The sequence below is a fragment of the Ambystoma mexicanum genome, chromosome 10 (genome assembly GCF_040938575.1).
Source record: "Ambystoma mexicanum isolate Mex_15411 chromosome 10, UKY_AmexF1_1, whole genome shotgun sequence".
Lineage (NCBI taxonomy): Eukaryota > Metazoa > Chordata > Amphibia > Caudata > Ambystomatidae > Ambystoma > Ambystoma mexicanum.
Window position 1 is genome coordinate 887,839,064 of NC_090932.1, and position 21,762 is coordinate 887,860,825.

Genomic DNA, 21,762 nt, shown 5'->3' on the forward strand with positions numbered 1-21,762 from the left:
CTTGTTTTATGGTGTCTGTCTTGTCCTCGCGCTTCTATGCCCACGGGCGATGTTCCAGTGTGTTACAAATAAACTAAATGAACATATCTCCAGTAAAAAGTATGTAAAACTGGTGTTATTTCCCCTGACACTGGATTTATGATGGCCACACACACGCGCACACACCCACTCCCCCACTCTCCAGAGATGCCGGCCCTGGAGGGCTCGACTGCAGGCTGCTGCTGCAGCTAAAAGCTAGAGGAGGCCTGAAGCAGGAGGGCCGAGTGGCTGCTGCAGGTCAGCACAATGACATCATGAAGGCAGCTGGGAAGCTTCTTACCTGTTTGAAGGTGCTCTCTGTGAGGCACACATAGGTTCATGCTGCGTAGCACGGGAAACGCGTTGCTAGCTTCATTCTTTCCCGCTAAAAGCGCACCACGTCAAAACCAGCCAATGGATTGTGCAAGTGGAACAGCAGTCAGCGCGCACAGACATCCTGCCGCCAGAGCCATCTGGACACTTATGTCGTTCCAGAGCATCTATTAATGTCCTGCGAGGTCCTTGCCTGTGCGGGAGTTTTCGACACGCCCCATTAATTACAGTACATTCAGGGGGAGCCAGCTAGTTCTTTGCCTAAGCCGAAAAGACATCAACATTGGGCTTAAATGCCAACTCTACAGCAATGCATTGACTACTGAAGAGTAGGACTTAACTATGGGCCTGATTTACGGAAGTTTCTGCATGCTGAAAAGTGACTTTGCGCACTAATCAGTGCACAGAACTCTTTCCGTCGATTCATGGAATGGACTTTGCATGCATTTCCGGGACCTTGCGGGGACTCTGTGCAGGTCTGTCACCTCTTTGCATGCAGTTGGGCACCCTGCGCGCAACTCCACGTAAAGTGTGGGACGGGCCTACACAGAGTAATACATAGGGGATGGGACATACATATTACCCATTTTCCTGGCAAAATGAGGAACAACGTGGGCATACTCAGTGTAGTCGCACACGCAGTCAAGTGCAAACCAAACCAAATTCATAGATCCCAGCGCACAACCCCACGTTGGGAAAAGTTACACACAAACCTCGTGGACTCACCGCCTCAAGATGCGCAGCGCACTGTGCACATAGAATCCAACGCGCAGAGGTAGGGTTCACGTAGCAATTTAGGGGTGCCAGTTTAAGTTAGCGGTGGGTGTATGCAGATTAGCAGGTTGCAGCGTTCATTGATGACGGTCCGCACACAGATTCACTGGGTGCCGTATTGAGTTACGTGACATGTAACACATTTATTTGGGGTGCAGTTAAGAGTTACGGGGACTGCACGCAGTGTAACCAGGGTGCAGCTTTGATTGCGTGGGGACACCCCCGCAGTATTGACAGGGTGCATGCTGGCAGGGATGCGGACTGCGCAAAGGTTGGTACATGTGGCTGGATCTGCTTTGCGTTGGCGCGTGTTTTGGGTGTTACGGCCACTTCTTGCACCTGGGGTTACATTGCAGTTGAAATCCCATGAATACACGGGACGCACATGACATGCTTCTGTGTGCAAAATGGTGTTACGCGCAGAGTACTTTGCAGGTTCTACATGCATTTTCTATGAATCGGGCCGAAATCTAAAACAGACTCGCACACAATGCTCCTGGCAGAAACCTCTGATCAGCGACTAGAGCACTACACACCTGAGCTAAACAACCCTTCATAGGAGAATCGGTGGACAAGCTGTTTGTCAATAAGGACATGAACTTTGGAATAAGAGAGTTGAGACTGCTCATCTGAAATTCAGGAAGGTACCAAAGACTCTACTATTTCACCAAGCCTAACCCATCGAAGGACCCCCATTAACAAATGTGGTAGTCATTAGAAAACACTGCAGCCTGGGTATTGGGAATGCAATATACATGACTTTCGCCTTGCACTTATTTTGTCTATCGGGCCCCCTTTCCTTCCATCTCCACCACCTTCCATCTCCCACACCTCAGAGCTTTTTAGGTGCTCTGGAGATGACTTATGTTGCATGCGGCAGGCAATAAAGTTTCAACGATACGGATCTCAGGAGAGAGCAGGGAGACCCTTGCGCAAGTGGAGTTTTCACCGGCGCATACAGGCTTAGGGACTATCATGATGAATGATGAACCATTTAGTAAGAAGGAAAGGCCCACCATTTGATTCTTATGATTAAACATACTTTATTTTATATAGCACGTATTGCCAATATTTGGCCAGCTTCAAAATGCTCTTGGTGTTTTCAAGTAAGGAAAGTGGGCCATATGAAGATAAAGTTATTTGCCCAGCAACACACAATCTGATTTAATGGGGTAGGCAAATGTATATATTTTTGCCACTGCGGACAGCATAGCTAGTGAACAATCGTTACGCCGGTATACTCTTTTTAATCCATCCATGTTTATTCTGTATACAGGACAAAATGTATAAACCTATTAATGTACCAATAGCTCACTTGATCTTGACGTAAATGATCCAATAAGATGAAATATCAAATGGATAGAAACAGTGAGCGACACATTTGATTCCCATTATCTACCTGTCGGCTTTCCCCCCATAAGCCATGCTTGACACTCTGGGCTCCATTAATCATCATTGTTCTGAGTTAACATTCCCTCTGCCTGTGATGCTGCCAGAGAAAGAGGAAAGGTTAAGGCCGAGCCAATCAATCACCGATCAGCTAAGTGCCAGTAATGACTTCCATGCTGCCCTGCATATGAGAGCAATCTGTCCTCCTTGCCTTGTCATGTGTGTCAGCGGATCATGCAGCGGGCCACATTTTTGCATAGAATGAGTGACAGAGGGGGAATTTGCCTAACGCTTTCCCGGGATTCCTTCAAGAAATTAAGGGCTCATAACTATTTTAATACTTTAATTCCAGATCCATCATGTTCTATTGGGAAGATAGGAGGCAAGATGGTGTAGAGAATGTGACAGTAAGGTAGCTAATATGGCTGCCTTTAAACTAGTGAATGGCATGATGGTATGCCTTCCCAGTTTGCTCTTTCAGGATGAAGATCTGCACTGCAGTGTCCTGGGACTTCAGAATAATGCACAGGCTTATACAAGCGCTGAATAGCAAGCAAACACATGCTTGTTGCATATATTTAATTCTGACCCAGGAAGTGGCTTATGCATAAATTGCAACAGGCCCAATTCTATTCGGCAGCTGCTAGTGCAGACCTGTTTCTTTCTTTGTATTCTGGGACTTGTAGTCCTGGATTCGTAGTCAAGCATTCCATAGCTATCAGCCCCAGAATCCAAGGAAAGAAACAGGAGAGGAATTAATGGACTAGAATGGACGTGTTTGCATGTATGCTTATGTGGTCCGGAAAGTGTGCAAAATACAAAATGTGTTGGCATTCTTGAAAGAATCATAATTATTGCATGTATTTATCCAGCCTCCCAGATCTGGCTGAAGAAGTGGTTTATGCATAAATTGCAACATGCCCAATTCCATTCGGGAGCTTCTAGGGCAGACCTGTTTCTTTCTTTGCATTCTGACGCTTCTAGTCCTAATCCTTCCAATCCTTGCTCCGGCAGGCAAACCCGTAGTGTGGCGGTCTGGAAACATGGTGCCAGTAAGCTCACCGGCACCCTTGATTCCGGACCATCAAACTATGGGTTTGCCTGTCGGAGCTGCTGTGCCCGACAGGTCTGACCCTGCCGGGCACAGTGGTCACGGTAGGCAAAGCCATCATGGAAGCACCGGCACTGTTAACAACGGTGCCGGTGCTTTCGTGTCCCCACTCCCATATAGTCCTATTGGACTCTATGGGAATGGGGATAAACGAAATTACCAGCACCTGCCTTCCCGGCTGCTGGACTTGAAAAAGCCCGGTGGCATCGGGAAGTGAGGCACCTGTAATTTTTTACGGGTCCTGCTGCAAACCGACGGCAGCTCCGGCAGGGTTACCAGCGGACCCCTAATAAGCCCCACTGCCTTTTAAAACTGCCCCTATTCTCTTGTTAACACAATCTTACTTTCCAAAGTTGGATTTATTTTTGGTGTACGTTGTTATTTTTGGTGTACGTCGTTATTTTTGGTGTACAGTCGTTATTTTTGGTGTACAGTCGTGCGTTGTCTGTTCCTCAAGAGGCCGCAGTACCTCTACCTCATACTCCTTGAGTCCGTTCTTCAGAAATGTATGATGGGGGTGATTCAGGAAAAAGAGGACACAATTTCTCCAAGTAAATAGCGATTCATTACTCTAAATATGGATCTGTGGGAGGGTCAAGGTCCAGAACGTGGTCCAAGATCATTGCTGAAATGGGGCCGTGGCCTATGCGGTCACAGTGTACGGGAGCCAGCATTGGGCTTTAAACTGAGAACATTGAGCCAAATGGGCAATCTTGAAACCTCCGCACTGGAATACCGGCCCTGTATGACTTGGCCAACCAGCCAGAATGGTTTCCAGAATTGCCAACTGCACCTGTGTCCTCAGGACCCTCCTTATGCAGCCCTGGCTTTCTATCTAACATCAATGTCTTATGCTATGCTGCATGGATTTGGGTAGCACACTTCAGCCATTTGCACACCCAATTCTATTTGGGAGGTGCTAGTGCAGACCTGTTTCTTTCCTTTCTTTCCTTGCATTCTGGGACTTGCAGTCCTGGACTTGTAATCGGGCAATCCCTGGCCACAAGTCCCAGAATTCAAGGAAAGAAACAGGAAGGAAAAAAATAGAATGGGACGTGTTGCCATGTATGCTTATGTAGTCCTAAAAGTGAGCAAAATGCAAAATCTGTTCGCATTCTTGAGGTAATCATAATGAGCACTCCGAGTGGTTGCGCCAGTCAGTCAGATGTCTACGCGCTCTGGTTGCTGATATTCTCCTGTGGTCACTGAATTGCTATTCCTAGAGGTCCAGTCGGGACGGGAAGGTTTTGCTGCGACAGATTTAGTCGAATTCATCTAATTTATTTTAAATATATGTGAGAGGGTGCGTTTAGGTGAATAAATAATGCAGTGGGCTTATGGGGGGGGGCTGCACGGGGGTCTTCCTCCACATATTTTTGCAGCAAAATCTAACACAAAAAGAAATAATTTGATGAAATCAAATTCAATAAAATCTTTTCGACAAAATCACATAGAACCGGCCAGTCATAGTGTCACTCCGAGAGACGGTGAGCGGAGAGTTCTGGAAGAAGCTCACAAACCTCACGGACCTCCTGTCACCTTCCAGTCGAGTCTGTTAGGGGGTTATCTGGCACCAGGGGACTTGCAGTTTCGCTTTTCCAGTATACATATGAGCCTACAGGTCCAAGCACACATACAACTAGGACTGGATAGCAGTGACCCAGATGACATAAGGTCAGTAGGCCAGATTGAGTTCACTGGGGCTACAGACTGCTCTAGTACTCACACATGAGTAAAGCTGCATGTGCCGCAAGACCCAAGAACCCCCCAATGATGGTCCTAAAAGATGTAGGACAATGACCTCTTGGAGACCTTGTCTACTGGGCATTTTGCATACTCATTAAAGGTGCCCTACCGCTCCAGAAGGAAGTGAAAGTGGGGGTGGCTATTAGACAAAGGTGCCATTCACCTAACATTAAAATATATTAGTACGCGGCATTGCGAATCCACAGGATACACTGAGCCATACCACAGTGGACGCACGTACGTGCTTCGCTTGCCGGATACATTTTTTTTTCAGGCGACCATGGAAAGTGAGAAGGGGCCACACGTAGTCCCTTCCCCCTTTTCCAAGGTGGCCAGTTTCCTCCCATTCATTAGCACAGAGCAACTTGGCCCCAAATGGCGCCCTGATGTTCTGTGCTAATGAAGCAGTATGTGCGTTCTAGTGTTCCTAGAACTAACGCGTACTGTGACAAAACCTTTGCAAATGGCAAAAGAAATGCTGCTTGAAAAGATTTCGTCAGCCATTAGTGTTCCGGAGCTGCAAACTCGGGAAAACTAGTTTCCTGAGCCTGAAGGCCCGGAATACTAATGGCAATCAGCCATGAGATGGCAGGCCAATACCGCCCGTGGTAATGCCCCTGGGGCCTTCGTTAATGGCCCTCGCTATGCTCAGGCCTGTAACTTTGGGCCCCGTGGGCATTACCTTGGGCAGTAGTGGCCCGCTGTCTCGGCGCTCATTGCCATATAAATGATGTCAACATGGTGCTATTTGCATAGAACTGTGTGCTTTAAAGTCCTCCCAATCTCTGACAGTGACACTTGGGACTTCACTGGGCCTCATCACGAAGGGAAAGGTAGATTTCATCAACGGTTTTTCAATTGAGGGAGAAATCATCAGATTTATTTCAACAGATTTTACCGCAAATGTATGTGGGGAAGTGGGTTAGGATAATATAAAAACTAGAGGTGGTTTGTGGGGCTGCAGGGGTCTCTCCCCTCATACATTTGTGGTAAAATGCCCTACAAAAAAATGATTTGATGAATTCTCCCTCGATGAAAAAATCTTGAGGAAATCACATCGAACCATCACACATACCTGAGACCTGAGACCAAATTCTTCTACCTGAGGTTACTTGCTGATCCAACAGCGTTTAACTGCATCATTAATAATAAGGAAGCAAGACAGCTAAAAGGCACTGTTCACGTTGTGTGTGGATATGCCCTACCTCTGCTTGAGGACTTTATGTGATGACTTAACAAGACTGCGAACTATGCTGCTGGATTCCTCCAGAGACATGAGTGAAATGTTTCAGAGGAGACTTGCTTTACTTTACTTTATAAATGTATGTTGCGCAGGCCATGGACCTGTGGGCTTAAGGGCACAACAAGACAAACAAACATATACCAATCATAAACTGGAAAGCTAGTAGCCAGATTACATCAAGTATGAGTACATTAAGCAAACAGGAGCGTCTTTAGTTTAAAAAAAAACAACTTCTGTAGACTCAATGCCCCTTAATTCCAGAGGCAGGTCGTTCCATGCCTTACGGGCTGCATTGTGAAAGGTGCCCTTTGAGGCCTCCATCGTCCTGCACCTAGGAAGCGTCAAAAGCTCCTGATTACTAGATCTAAGCGATCTTCCATGGATTATTTTCGCGAAGAGATCCTGAAGGTATGCAGGCATTTTGCCCTGCCTACATTTATGTGTAATTACAAGTAGCCGAAACAGGATCCTTGACTCAGCCTGCAGCCAGTGCAGAGCTTGTCTAGCCACTGATACATGATCTCGTCGGGCAAGTCCTATGACTACTCACACTGCCCCGTCCTGGGTGACCTGCAGCTTTTTACAGACTGACCTATTAATCCCCACCAGCAGGCTAGAGCAAAAGTCAATCTTGGCCCCTACAATTGCTCTCGCGATAGAATCTGCACTGGCTTGAGTGATGAGAAGCTGAAGGTGAGCCAAAAGTTTAATATAATAGGTGGAGGCTGGCACCAAGCTCCCAACGTGAGCCTTCCTGTTGAGGTGCTGATCAAAGATGACGGCTGATGTTTTGACCTTAAGAAGGATTATTTTTGAGGTCCAAATATGAAAACTCACATGTGCCGGCCCAGGTTGATGTATCATGTGGGAGGATTCAACAATCAGAAGCTCAGTTTTGTCCTTGTTCAGGGGTATACTATTTTGAACCATCCAATTCTCTAGTGAAGCATATATCTTATTCAACTGAACTTCGTCAATGTCATGAATCCCGGTGATAGGGACATTGCGTGTCATCCACATAGTTTGTAAATACCACCGCCTCTTGTGCTAAAAGGGCAAAGAACAGTACTGGAAAAATATTGTACAAATATGGCGATGTACAAGAACCCTGCGGTACACCAAATTTTAAAACTATGGGCATCGCTGCTGTCTCCTTGTAATATACTCTGCTATCCCAGTTGCAGAGGAAAGATGATATCCACTGAGCTGCTGCCGGTGTAAAATTTGCGACGTCCCTCAGCCTGGCGACCATGATGGAGTGGTCCACCAGGCCAAAGGCAGCCGACAAATCCAGCAGCATCAGCATGGATGCTTTATTCTTGTCCACACGGTCCAAGAGCATGGCCTTCAGTTCGAGCAATGCTGTCTCTGTTCTATACCCCTGCCTGAATCCAGATTGATGGTCATTCAGAATGGAAGATTTTTTTTCAGATGCTCTGCAATTTGCATGTTTGCCACCAGGGTGTTGTGAATTTTTAAAAGGAAGGGGAATTGGTAATCAGCCTATAATTATTTGTGGAATCTATGCCTAGTCCAGGTTTTTTGAGTATTTGGGTTACCCATGCGTTTTTTCAGATCCTTGGGTACTGAGCCCTCAGCGAAAGATAAGTTAACAAACTTGCAAATAGCTCCTAACAACGTAAGTGAACACGTTTTTATAATGATAGCTGAACAAGGGTCACTTTTGCATTTTGTAGCCTTCAACTGCTCCACTATAATAGCCAATTCAGCTATCGTTATAGCAGAGAAGCTAAATTGCGGAATGGTGGGGGATCTAGCATGAGCCCAACTAGGATGTTCTCCTGCTACACTGGACCGGCGTATTTAGCTTGCCCTGCATGGCATCCTGAATCTCTGCACACAAGACAGCATCCTTAACCAACAGTCCCAAATCAGGGGAATGCGTGATTTCTTGTTCTTTAAGAATCTTGAAGAGCTCCCTTGCGTCGGAATGTGCATTCTGAATTCTGGAACAGAAAGAAAAATGTTTGGCTGCTATTATCTTAAGCCTATAATCTTTGGCTGTTCCTTTGTAGGCTGCCAATGCTGAAAGGGTGGAATTAAGTTTCCATTTATAAAAAAGTTTGAGTGTTAATGATTTAAGATTTTTTGGTTACAGGGAAAACTCTAGATTGTTTTTTCTCCCTTCCTTATGCCTTCTCTTTTTTCGTGGGGCTAGAGAATTAGTGATGAAATCAAGGTTAGAGGAGAGAGACCTTGACAGTTCATCACAAGATATAAAAACCGAAAGGTTATCCAGTGGGCTCAGAATGGTTTCTATGCGTTCCAATGTAATGATATGATATATGATATGGCATTTATAAAGTGCATATACACAAGTGTTTCAAGGCGCGACGAGGCAAGGGAGGGGGAACAGAGGGAGGACAGACAATGATCCTACTAGACCAGGTGTCATTCAGATTGTGCAATTGCATGGGAAGGGGCAAGGGAGAAGTGCAGGGAGAGGTGACAGTGCAGTACACAGGATAAAAGAATAAAGAACAATAAGTAAGTACGGCCAGCAGGTGACAAGTGCAAGGGTAAGTGCAGACATCAGTGTAAGTGCTGGTAGTGGGACTCTAGGGATGCAGAAAAACAGTCCCCAAGAGAGGCGGTTGCCAGGACGGCAGTGCTGTTGTGTGACTGGAGGGGGAGGGCACCTGGGCCCGAGATCAGAGGGTGGCTAGGTAACCAGTCCAGTTTAAGTTTCAGCCAGGAAGTCAAGATGGGAGAGGAGGAGAAAAAGCAGAAGCAAAGAGAAAGGTTTTGAGGTGTTTCCGGAACGAGAGATGGTTCTCCTCAAGTTTCAGGGAGGCAGGGAGGCTGTTGCAGAGGGAGGCCCCAGCCGAAGAAAGAGATCTACCACCAACTCGTTGCTTGGAGAAGCGACTGACCCTGAGGGAGTTGGAGGTGGATGAGTGAAGAGCTGAAGAAGGAAGATATTTGGGAAGAGAAAGTTGCAGGTATTGAGGCCCCAGACCTCAGAATGCCTTGTGGACAATGCAGGGGGGTTTGAACTTAATCCTCGCAGCCACTGGGAGCCAGTGCAGAGACTTCAGTCCTGGAGAGATACAATCCCTGGGCTTGAGGCCAAGGACAAGTCTCGCGGTCCTGTTCTGGATGAGTTGCATAGGGCAGAAAGTAGAAGCAGGCAGATTTAGAAAGAGGCTGTTACAGTAGTCCAGCCTAGAAAGAACCAGAGCTCTGGAGACATTGAGCTTCTGGACGAAGGAGAGGAAAGGAAGAATACCTCTGAGGAGGTGCAGCTGGTAGTGTGACTTCTTAGTGACCTCAGAGATGTGAGGAGAGAAGGAGAGTGTGCGAAGATGACACCAAGGCTTTTAGCCTCACAGCCTAATGTTTTTGACACTTTGATACTCATTGTTAATGTTTGCTATGTTAAATCTAACATTTACATGCATCCCTAGAGAACTATTGTTAGTCGTTTTATAATATTGTGTAATTAATTATTTGCATGATTGATGTTTATATGTGTAGTAAAATTGTAATTATTTTGATTTGACTTGAGTATGGCAGTCTGGTAAGAAAAACGGCGGTAACAGGTTTACTGTCCTTGTTACAGCAACACCATATTGCATGTTTGGCGGTAAGTGTAAGGAAAGACCTCCAGTAAAGCAGTGGATTTACCACCAGTGGTAAATCCACCTCCAGTAAATACTCCAAACCCCAGTGGAGTCTAATGGGACTCCATAATGAGGAATAACACCAACTAGGCCTCACTCCTAACTTTGCTGATTTAACTCCAAAATGAGTGGCGGTAATCGTAAACGAGTTTGTTAGATTGACACCGGAAAATCTGCCAATGAGACCATTGTTCAATCCCTTCAGAAACTGTCATGCGGATTCAACAAACACTTAACATCTTACTCTTTAATGCATTTATTACAGACATCTAAGGTCTACTAGACAGAAAAGGGCAGTGAAATATGAAACACATTTTTATAAAGGAATCTGAAGCTGCGCGGCAATGGCGATAACCTACGTCCACAAATCAAGAGGGCTAGGAAGTCCTAGTCCATGTTTGAAGGCCGAAGAAAAGTGAGCAGAAAAAACATTTAACTCTTCTGTATCTATAGCTCTGTGTGATTCTTTGGCACTTACAAACAATTTATTTTGTAAAGTTGCATTAGAAATGTTCTAACCCACTCATTTACTCACACATTACATCATGTGGGAGGGGGGTCATGGTCTCTGCTATAAAAGTTCTCAGTGCTGCTTGTGGATGCATAGAGGGATGGCAACAGTCAAAGGTGGGCTGGCCTGTAAGTAGAGTGGGAGATTTCACAAAAAGTGTACATCCCCGAGAAGCTTTTATGGCATACAGTAATAAAAATGCGGCAAAAAGGTCACCTGTACAAAGAAAATCGCAGCAAAAATGCTGTGGTCTGACACGGTAAAGGTGGACCCCATTATACCATTTAAGGGGAGCCGGGGTTGCGGGGGTGTCTTCCGCTCCCATTAAATGGTATAATGGGTACAGGGGTTGCGGGGGTGTCTCCCACTCCCATTAAATGGTGTAATGGGTACAGGGGTTGCGGGGGTGTCCCCCGCATCCTTTACATGGATTGCTGCGGAAAAACCACAGCCATTTCTGACGCGATTTTAACACATGGAACTACTTCTATGCCTGAACAATACTCAGTCAAATGTCAGGCTGAAGCAGAGCCTGCGCGTGACTCTGCCTCCAATCTGCATCATTCCACAATAATCTAGTAGGTCATTTCTCCACTGGACGGCTGTGGGTCTTTCGAAAGACTTCAGACTGTATTGCTATATCAATGCATGATATCAACGAGATCGTGTGCTTTGCAGGAGGCCACGCACTGGAGTGGAGTGGAAAGTGAGGGTCACTCGCAGATGGAGAAGACTGAGAAAATACTTGTGCCCAAATACCGCAGCTGGGAAAAACTGAAGTCATTGCTGGTATCGCACACAGTCAACACACTAGGAGTGCAAATATGTGCCTGAGAGCCATTAAACAAAGTACTGGAAACATGGATGCGGAGGTTCTCTCAGAAAAGAGGAAGACAGATAGGGAATCTTCCGCTCAGGTCTCCTCAACTATTTTCAACCTAGGAGTCGACACTGTGGGTGCTTCAGCAGCCATCCAGCTCAGTGCACTCTGCATATGTGACACACATCCAGAGTTTGCAGTCTAGGTCCATGATCTCAACATCCCGCAGTAGACATTGTTCCACCTTTTTTGGGTGGCATTTACTGAAATGACACATGGCACCTGTGTTCCATTGGCGACCTGTAGAGGTGAGGATTCAGTTCACGGGCTGTGTCTGGTCCGCCAGTCATTCTGCGGACTAGGCCCAACCTTCCTGTTAGAGAAAACAATCAATCTTAACAGCCTTTGGTAAAGAGGTGGTTCCTTGGCGACTGCTTATTATCTTTGTGAAGGGATGGGTTTAGGAAGTTTAAAAGGGTTATCTGCATCCTTACATTTGGGTGCTTATCACGGCACAGGACCAAAAAATATCATCAAGAATACCAAGGTAATAAGCCTAAACCTGGATCCATATTCTACAGATTAAATTAAGCTAAATAGCCCGATGAACATTATATTTTATTTTGGATAAACAAACAGGATATATGTTAACAAACAGAAAATCAGAACGTACTAAAAACTTCCTCTCCTGAAGAACCATTGAGAGTAACAATGGGGAAACACGTGTCGAGAGAGAGAAATATTTGATTCATTTTGAGAGAGTAATATATGAAAATATTTGACTCATTGAAAGAGAAAGAGAAATAATTGATTCATTGAACCATATGAATTATTCTATACTGGTGTGCAGCTTTATCTGGAATGTTTTTTTGAAATCATAAAAGGAAAATAAAAATTATTAGTGTGCATAAACACTAATAAAATTTACAAGACTGTTAAGACTCGCCTGTATATATTTATTTAAGGGGTTAGCGCATTTTGAGTCCATCTTCCCAAACTCTTTTCTTCTTTTTTCAACCTTCCTGTTAGACTAATATGTCTGTTATGCATCACTCATCCTTGGAACATATTTGGATTGTCTCACACAACTGGAAGTCACCAGTCTACTATGCAAACCCTGAAGTGACCACAAGGTGAGACACATCGGTTTATAAAACCTTCAAATTAATACATTAAAATATAAACACAATTAAGAACACATACCTTTTAAATGCTGTCCCACTTGAGCACACATATACCCAGTCCCGGTGTATTCTGATTTGTACTTATTTCTAGTGTTATATAGTGCTCTTCTTCCACGGTCATGCCCTCTGGGCACTTTGCAATGTGTTTGTGATCGATATACCGGCCTTGTCTTGACTTTCTCACCTCTCGATGAATAGAAGTGCTTGCTCGGGGTAGTGAAGCCTCGTGTCCCGTGGACATTGATCGCTGCCACTCGGAATTGATACCATCTGTTTGGTCTTGTGTCCTCTAGACGAGCGTGGTCCTCGGCAGTCTAGGGTTTCAAGACAGGAGATTTTATGGAAACAGTCTGCCAACCTCTCCCGCCTGCCTCTGGGAGACACATATCTGTGGCCTGTAAGCATTAATGCTCCAATCAACTGCAAACATGTGCACATGGCCAAAGTATCCGCAGTCAATGTGCTATGGTCACTTACACAAAAGAAAAAGAAAATGTGGACTAATTGAACACATCTTTAGGCATTTTGTTTTATTTTTTCAGCATTCAAGGTTCGTGTCTGCACTTTCCCTGGTGGGCATTTCTGCTGATCAGTTGCACATGTTTCTACCACATCCATTTGCAGCATATGAGTCTTAGACAATTGATTGGATATTATTTGTTTGCATTACAATCTTGATTAAAGACATGTTGTCACATAAGCATAGCAATGAATGATCACATGATATTGACCAGTGCAGTACTTTGATAGCCTACTTCCAAGTAAGGCACCACCCTGTCTCATGATGTACTAAAATAAACCTTAGAAAGACATGACACGGAAGTAACTCTTTAAAATAACCTTTTTGACATCAAGGTTCTAGGCTTTTTCAATTTGACCGTATTATTTTGACCATTCAATTCTCTTACCTTCTGTTGCCAACAACATCCACCGTTGTACACAGTCTATTCTTGACTCCACCACCCTTTGTTCAGGCTTGCCAGTGCCAGAGGTAACATGTTATAGTTTGACCTGGGGTACACTGTTTAGAGATGCCCAGGGAAATAGGTCCCCAAACTTACAGGATTGCCCAAGCAGACTCTGAAGCCCCTCATGCAACCAACAATACATTCCATACTAATTTCCCATTCGCCAAGTCTGACTTGGAAACAACCCAATTATAACAGCACTTTAACATCCACCTCTTCCCTTTGGCAGGTCTATGGTGCACCTAACAGGACTAACCTGCACTCATGCTATCACAAAGCATTCTGCCCCCTCTGTAAACATCCCTCGTAGTGTTTGCAGCATCCATTTCCAGCTTTCCAGTCCTCATACCTGCCCTTTGCTCATTTTCATTCCTTCACCAGACTAAGGTCTGGATCCCAAGGCAGGGGCACAGTAAGCCACTCCATGGACAAGTCAAGGTGCTTCAAAACGACTACGTTGGTGAACTGGAGCAGTATAAATGCATATTAACATGTCATTTGGCATAGTATAGAAGATGTCTAACCTAAACAATCACATTAAAGTACATTGCACTGCATCCATTTCCATTTGATTCCTTGAAAGTGTCCTCACTGGTCCATGGAGTGGGTGCTTTAAGACCACAAGTCCTTCTCAGGGTCCATCCCAGTGCCCTAGGGCCAGGGCATTGTCCCTGTGGTTCAGGAATGCCTCTTTTCTTTGATGCCACTTTCTGAACCATGCATTTTTAACATTTAGATTAATTAATTTACTTTCTTCCCTAGGCTTTGCAGCCTGCTGCTGTGTCTCAAAGCTCTATGAAGCAAATGTAAGGCACCATGTTAGTGCTACATTAAATGCTAAAGAAATAAATAATGACATTCCATTTTATGAGACCCACTATTTGAATCAAAGGATGAGACATCCCTCAACTGTCTAAAAGGGCCCACATATTTCTCCCTGTAGACAGGAGATAACATCTCTTCATGAAAAGAAAGAGCAATTTGCCCCAGGTTGGAAGGAAGGGAGGATGAGAATGATGGAGTCCTCTTGCATTTGATTTCTGGGCCTTGTGGTCCGTAGCAGCTTTCCATTCCTATTTGCTCGCCAACCTACCGAGCAGCAGACTTCTAACCTAGAGGCTGTGAGTCTAGAGCAGTGTGTGGCACCCACACTAGGACTCTGCTATCTTACTTGGGTCATGCAGTACTGCTGTGCTGGGTTACATTTCATTATCTGTTTGTTATGCTAAGCCACGGCGTGCTTTTTTCAAAGCGGCCGTGCTATGCTCTGCTGTGCTTTGAAATACCATGCTCTCTTAAGTTTGGAATGCACTGTGTTATTTTGAAGGTAATAAAACATTGAGTAGACATTTTCATATCCTTAAACCTTGACACATTCATTCTCCTTGGAATGTGAAGCGTGCATTTCCAAGAAAAACATTCGAGCTGTGGCCCTGTGACAGTCCAATGGAGTCATTTAACACATGTACTCTCCAGACATTCTTTAGAACGTTTATATTATATTGTAGTTTTATCAAACTGTATGTTAGGCTTTATTTAGACAATCTTGTGCACAATCTTGTTTTCCAAATACTTTGGGGCACTTACCTGAAGGCATTAAAAACCAAACATGGAACCAGACACCATGTACCAAAGATCTGTACATGTCAGGGGCAATTTTTATTATTATTAATCTTACAAGTGTATTTATTGAGCGCAGATCTATGTTCGGGAAGCAATGGAGCGTGTTAAAAGCCAGGGGCGGAAAGAGATGGCAAGATAACAGGAGAAACAAGGCAGTGTGGAGCTAACGATGGGGGAGGGGAAGGATGGGCAATTTGTCAGCCAGGAATCTACAAGTAACCAGTGGAGGAAACGGGGTGGGGGGGCTGATCATAGCAGAGAGCCAGGTCTGTATGTCAGGGTGTTTGGTGTTGTTAGTCAGCAGTAAGAATTTGTTCTTGGAGAGGTTGAGCTTCAGGTAAGCACTGGACATCCAGTATTGGATCAATACGAGGCAGGACTTGCACCTGTGGATGCCTTTGATTGGGGATACCTTAAGGTAGAGCTGCATGTCATTTGTGTATTGGTGGATGTGGATGTTGGGTGGAGCCATGGGGTTTCTGACTGGTCCCATGTCGAGGTTGAAGATCACTGGGTGGAGGATGGATCCTTGCAGGAATGACATGTCAGCTTTCACAAGGACTCATGTTCCGGTGTCTCATGAAATATCATTAGGATTGTAAACAAATATACATGGGACAGAAACATACACCAAGGCACCCATATCCACCTCTGCTTGAGATAATAAAAGAACATATTTTCAAAAATTGTTGGATCATGATTGTGATCAGGAGATTAGCAGACAAACAAATATGAACTAAACTGTTGCTTTATATTTAAACATACAACTCTGGCCACAAAGACTAATTAGGTTAGTGTGATTACTATAAGAATAACTGTTATATGCCTTGATTTCATTTTGGAAATCTTCATATTCAGAAGCAAACAATTGTTTAATACAAAAAGTAAGAATAGCAAAAAATAACACAGAAGATTTTTCTGAATGAATATAAATGTCATACACATGTTCACTTATTTTACTGCTGTTTCTGCTAAGGCCAGTGTAATCTTCATTGTTTGTTTTAATATTAAAACTTGGTACATGCCCCATATGCGTGGAGAACGCATCTTGGCTTGTTATGATTCCACGGGGCTTTCTGCAGTTATGCACCAGGTCTAAAGGGCAGCTACCATAAGAAATTCGGAATCGTAAATGCATCCCTTTTTTTCCCATTGAATACTTGACAGGTTTATCCAGCAAAACTGTTGCTGTCGACTGTTGAACCAGATGTTAATGTTAAAGGTTACTTGTACCGCGCACTATCACCACCGGAGTGGTCCCCTGGCACTCTGGCGCATCGGAAAAAGGACAGTGTGAAACAGGGAGGCTGCGGGAGCAGTTAGTAGGGTGCAGTGGGAATAGGAAAGTGAGATATGATGTTCTGTTGGCAGCTTCAGTTCGGTTTGCACCGTTCACTGAGCTTAGGTGCGGTTTTCGAGTCTGAGTGATTCCATGTGCTGCTGTGCATGGTTATGCGTTGAATGTATGTTTTTGCAGCTTGGTGAAGTAAGTGCGGTTTGCTGTGCTGAGATGTGGTCATCTGACATTCTGTAGAAGAGTTTGCAATTATTCATATTTATTGAAGCAACACATGACTACGTGTTTATAAACGTAATCAGTTCATTCTAAACCTTATACTTTTGATATCTAGGTGGCATACCATCAAGGGTTGCCATACAGTTACAACACAGGAAACCATTGTGCCATCACGTGACAATAGATATGAAAGAATAGCATTACATACTACAAAATAGCTCAACAACTGCTGCCACTGATTAGGGTTCAGCCTTGCTCATAGGGGACTGGAAAGCATAAGATACTACAGCGTAACTCACAGTAGCCTCTTGTTTGATATTGTGTAAATTCCTTGTCATTGTGGTAGACTCTGGGTTCATTGCGGTGAATAGCGCGACATACTGCGTCACAACTCACTATAGCAATAGTTTTCCATTGTGTCAATTTACCTTCATTGGGATGACATGTAGGTTTATTTTGGGTGAAAAACGCCCCTAACTACTGTATCGTGTTGTGTGAATGCATTGCTAATGGGGTACATTCCAAGTTCATTGGGGCGAATAGCAGGTCAAAAAATAACATTGCTCACCATAGCCACTGTCTGCCACTGTGTAGACTCATCTTCATTGGGGTGAATTCCAGAATTCCACCTTCTTTGGAGAAGATAGAACACAGGCTCCACGGAAACATTGAACTTAGACTTCCAAGAGACGGCCAGGCTTCCGTTGGATTGCTCCGCAAAGGATATTTCCTTTCTCGGCTTTAGCGGGACACCTGTGTGATACAAATACCAGGTAAAGAACATTATCAGTAAAGGTGAATGCGCTGGTGTTGCTTTCAGCCTGTAGAGGGTGGGGGTTGCCTTGTGCTGAGATAAGCCTCAACCTTGTGCTGATTGAAGACCTCAAAAGGTCACATAGTTCGTCAAAGGTGCAGCATGCACATGTTAGCCCACAGATGTCTTTACAGTTTCAGCCCACACTCCAAATATGCCTCTTGGGGCTGTGGGCGTGGCAGGCGCATACCCAGGCCCAGCACATCCCTCATTCTCAAAGGGATGCCTTCCGGGCTGCGCTCATCCTGAAGCAGTTTCCCCCATGCTTGTCCTGACTCAGGGTAAGCACACTGGAGACCACAACTGCATTAATTTGCCCAACATAGAAATGCCCATGCAAGCTTAAGCTTTTCTAATATTCTTTTACATTTCTACCCCTTAAGTAGTTGTAGACATAATAAATGCATGGACACATTTGTTATTAAGTGATTCTGTCACCCCTTAACCTATAGCCTCTCCTTTCATCATGCCTCCCACCCCCCCTGATGGAAGTAATATCGCTGTTATTGTATGTTTCAGTGCTATTATTATGCTATTTAGATTGTTACTTTCTTGCACCCATAGTCCAATAAAATAAAAACTGGGATGCAAGATTTTACTTGCATCAGATGTACTCACCTACGGAGCCATTTTACTGGCATTTAAGCAATGGAGCCATTCTTTCTGGCACACCTGCTGATACTGTACTACAAATTGTGAGCCAGATTTGAGGCCCCTTTTTTGCTGCCATCACAATGGTGCACGTACTCCATTGTGCCTAGCATACAGACACCCTTCTGCACCTTTTCCGTGCATCGGCACAATCCAATCCCCAGCAGCACCTAAACTCTATATGAGAACCCCAAAACAGAGTTCCCAGGCAAAGATGTCACGCTCCCATGGCCATATAATTACGATCCCTGCAGAATGCATTATATCCGGGGACTGTGCCCGGATCACCTGCACCAGCAGGAACCGGGCACAATCAGTGGAAATTCATTGTGGAACGGCGGCCTCCATTTTGATATGGTGGCTATTATTGAAGATCGTGTGCATCAGAAATCTCCCCATATTCACAGTATGCCTGCTGGAAAGGTTACAGAAACCAGGAAGGAATCTGGATTGCTGTGCTTATCAGCGCATGGATGTAGCGAGTCACTGATCTCTGTCTTGAGTAAAGATGGAGCGCGATTTAGGAGATACACCATTAGTAGCGATCCTACCAGCAATGAATCAGGACAGATCAGAAAGAGCCGGACGTGCTTCATCACTATTAGAACTGTTTGCCAAATTCCTGAGGTGGGACTTTCTACTGGTGAGGCTTTCCTCCTCCCGAAATCAGCGAAACATGACAATATCAGTTCACTGCTGTCAGTGAGTCTATACTCTCCGGCGCTGCCAATTAAATCCTTTCTCAGTATTAACAAATTGATTCGCAAGCGTATGTGCTGCCTTAAATTAATATTTCCAGCTGTAAAATATCGCCAATTAGTCTGTCATTCTCTACAGCCTTCGAAATCTTGACCACCACCCCAGTTCTCTATGACATTAGAGTTCGCGCCTAATGGGAGACCCTACGTTGTTTGACAGTTTGTTGACACATGATTGTCTACTGCTGGGTTCTGACTTCTTATCTCTTCACCACATCCTGGCTGCTGTTCTGGCCCTGCTTCTTCTTGATGCCACATGCTTTTTTTATCCTCCCACTGTGGGCTTGATTCCTTGAGATCAGGGTCCCGCCCCTGTGACCTGTCTTAGGCCAAGCATATGTCTTATGCCTTCCTGATCTTGCTAGTTATTACCTTAGTAGCCTCCAGTACGTCCTCCTGATGTCTCCAACTAGCCCCCTCCTGATGTTTCAAACCAACATTATCTTGATGTCTCAAACCATGCTCCTCCACATGTTTCAACCCAACCTCCTCTTTATTTTTCAAAGAAAACCCCTCAACTCAACCTCCTCCTGAGATTTCCACCCAACCTCCTAATGGTTCCTCAACTCAGCTGTCTTGTGATGTTCCCACCTCATTTCAACCTTACCTCTCGATTCTCCAACCAAACTACTTTCTTGCTCTCCAACTTTCATCAAACCCATGCTCTTAGCCCCTACATTTAACCTCCAGAAAGACTGACTGGTACTTCAAGCGTATACAGCCCTGTCAATCGTCTCCTTAGGTTGGGCTATATGTGAGTGTTGGCAACTGGAATGTAAATGAGTAAGGTTGTAATTGGCTCAACATAATAATTCACCTGTATTTGGTTTGTAATTTCAGGATGGACAAGTCTTTAAAAGGCTGATCCACCATCCTGGATTGGTATGCAGTGATTATAGTGAAAAAAAAACAAGGAATGAAATAACACCGGAGAAATAACGAAAAATAAATATATGGGGGCTAAGGGGCTATAAGGTGTGGGGATGGTCCGAGTTGGGGTTAAAAGCATGGGGAAACAGGAGGGTGGGGCGAGCCCCTCCAATTAAAAATAAAATCGATATTTTTTTCGGTATTCATTCATTCACTATTTTTTGATTCGTTATAATCACATGTAAACCTTGGATTTGTTATTTTATTTTTGCTACATGAGTTCCTTCTCAAAGAGTTCAGTTCTCTTAAAGGGCAAATGTTTACAAATTCCTCTTTTACAGAAATACATAGCATACATTTCTTTGGGACTGGTTAGACAATTGCATTAGTGATTCCATATTGTTTCAACTCCCCAGGGGTAGGGCCTGTCTCTCTTGAAGAGATAGTTTCCTTAAAAGGTCAGATGTGATAGTCCTTTGCATTAGGATGGGGACTAAGTGTGGGTTACTAGAGATCCTCCCCATAGTGCCCTTGCCCCCATCATCCACTAGCTCAGGGAGATTCTCAGCATGCTTGGTCACTCCAATTGAGGTCTCAAAATGTTTTGCAGTGGACTTTGCTGCTGTGCACATCAGCTTGAAATGCTACAAGCAATACATATACAATGTATTTTAAAAATATGTGCTCCTTTTTCATAAATGCACTTTACCAAACTAACCAAGGTAAGAGTTGCACCAGTCAGGTTTTTCTCAGCAGCAGGGAGGAGAGGTGAGATCTTGTAAACAATAGCAACATTTCACAAAAATCACAGAGCTAGAGGAGATGATGTTGCACATGCTTTAACCCTGATGACATTACAGGAAGTGGCATCACACAACCTTGAATCACAACAATGGGGCATTGTTTTTTTTTGTAACATTGCTTTTTGAGAACTGGGCGATGAACCATGTGACTAAACAGTGAGTGATAACAGACATAAACACAGATTCTAAACTTAGCAAAAGCTAAAGGCAAACATACATTCAATCTCCAGCCATGGAGAAGAGGCAGAAGTGGAACAAAGGTACACTACAAGATCATAAATACCCATGTACGACAGAAATAAATGCTTTTTTGCAATAAAGAAGGAAATAGAAGAAATCAATTATATTTGATAGCAACTGATGCAGACATTCATTTCACAGAGAGCAGTAGAACTAACAATGACACATTGAAGATTCGTCTTAGCGATTGTACAGATCCTAGAGACCCTCAAGCAAGGGAAATTGCATATCACAAGTTACGTTGGAACACACATGCAGTGAATGTCTTATGACATTTAACAATAATGAAGGTCTCAATTTATGTACTTTGTGTGGTTTTTACTTACTAAATGTTGAAGGTTGAATTTATTTGAAGATTGTATAAATTGTTTATATGTTTACATGTACACTTGGAATCTGTTTTGTATCTAAGAGAGAGATACAGTTCAATTGCGTATTTTGCACTTTATCAGCCATTTGGTGACTAGCACATAGCACTTTTGTGGAAGCACTAGTCACTTTGTTAGTTTTTTATATATTAGCTTTTCTGTATAGGTTTTTAACAATGTATGCTTTATATTAAATTTTATTGTAACAGAATCAGTAATCAAGTCAGGTTGTATTTTACATGAACTTCTATGCGTCACTGTCCTGAATTGTTCTTCAGTGTGATAATTTCCAATCATCCAGCGAGCTGTGTGTCCAAACCAATTTTAGGTGCAGGAGCCTTTTTTGTTATGTTTACCTACAAGATATGTCAGGTTTGC

At 44.1% G+C, this 21,762-nt stretch overlaps 1 protein-coding gene across 2 annotated transcripts in view; it reads right to left on the reverse strand.

The window, feature by feature from the left end:
* Positions 1-21,762, reverse strand: part of LOC138491837 (anosmin-1-like) — a 550,452-nt gene that overhangs the window by 203,318 nt on the left and 325,372 nt on the right. For both annotated transcript variants that reach the window (XM_069618627.1, XM_069618628.1), the window contains exons 5-6: positions 17,449-17,633; positions 12,958-13,087 (exon numbers count right to left, since the gene is read on the reverse strand). In XM_069618627.1, coding sequence (XP_069474728.1) covers positions 12,958-13,087; positions 17,449-17,633 — 315 coding nt within the window. The remainder of the gene's footprint in view (positions 1-12,957; positions 13,088-17,448; positions 17,634-21,762) is intronic.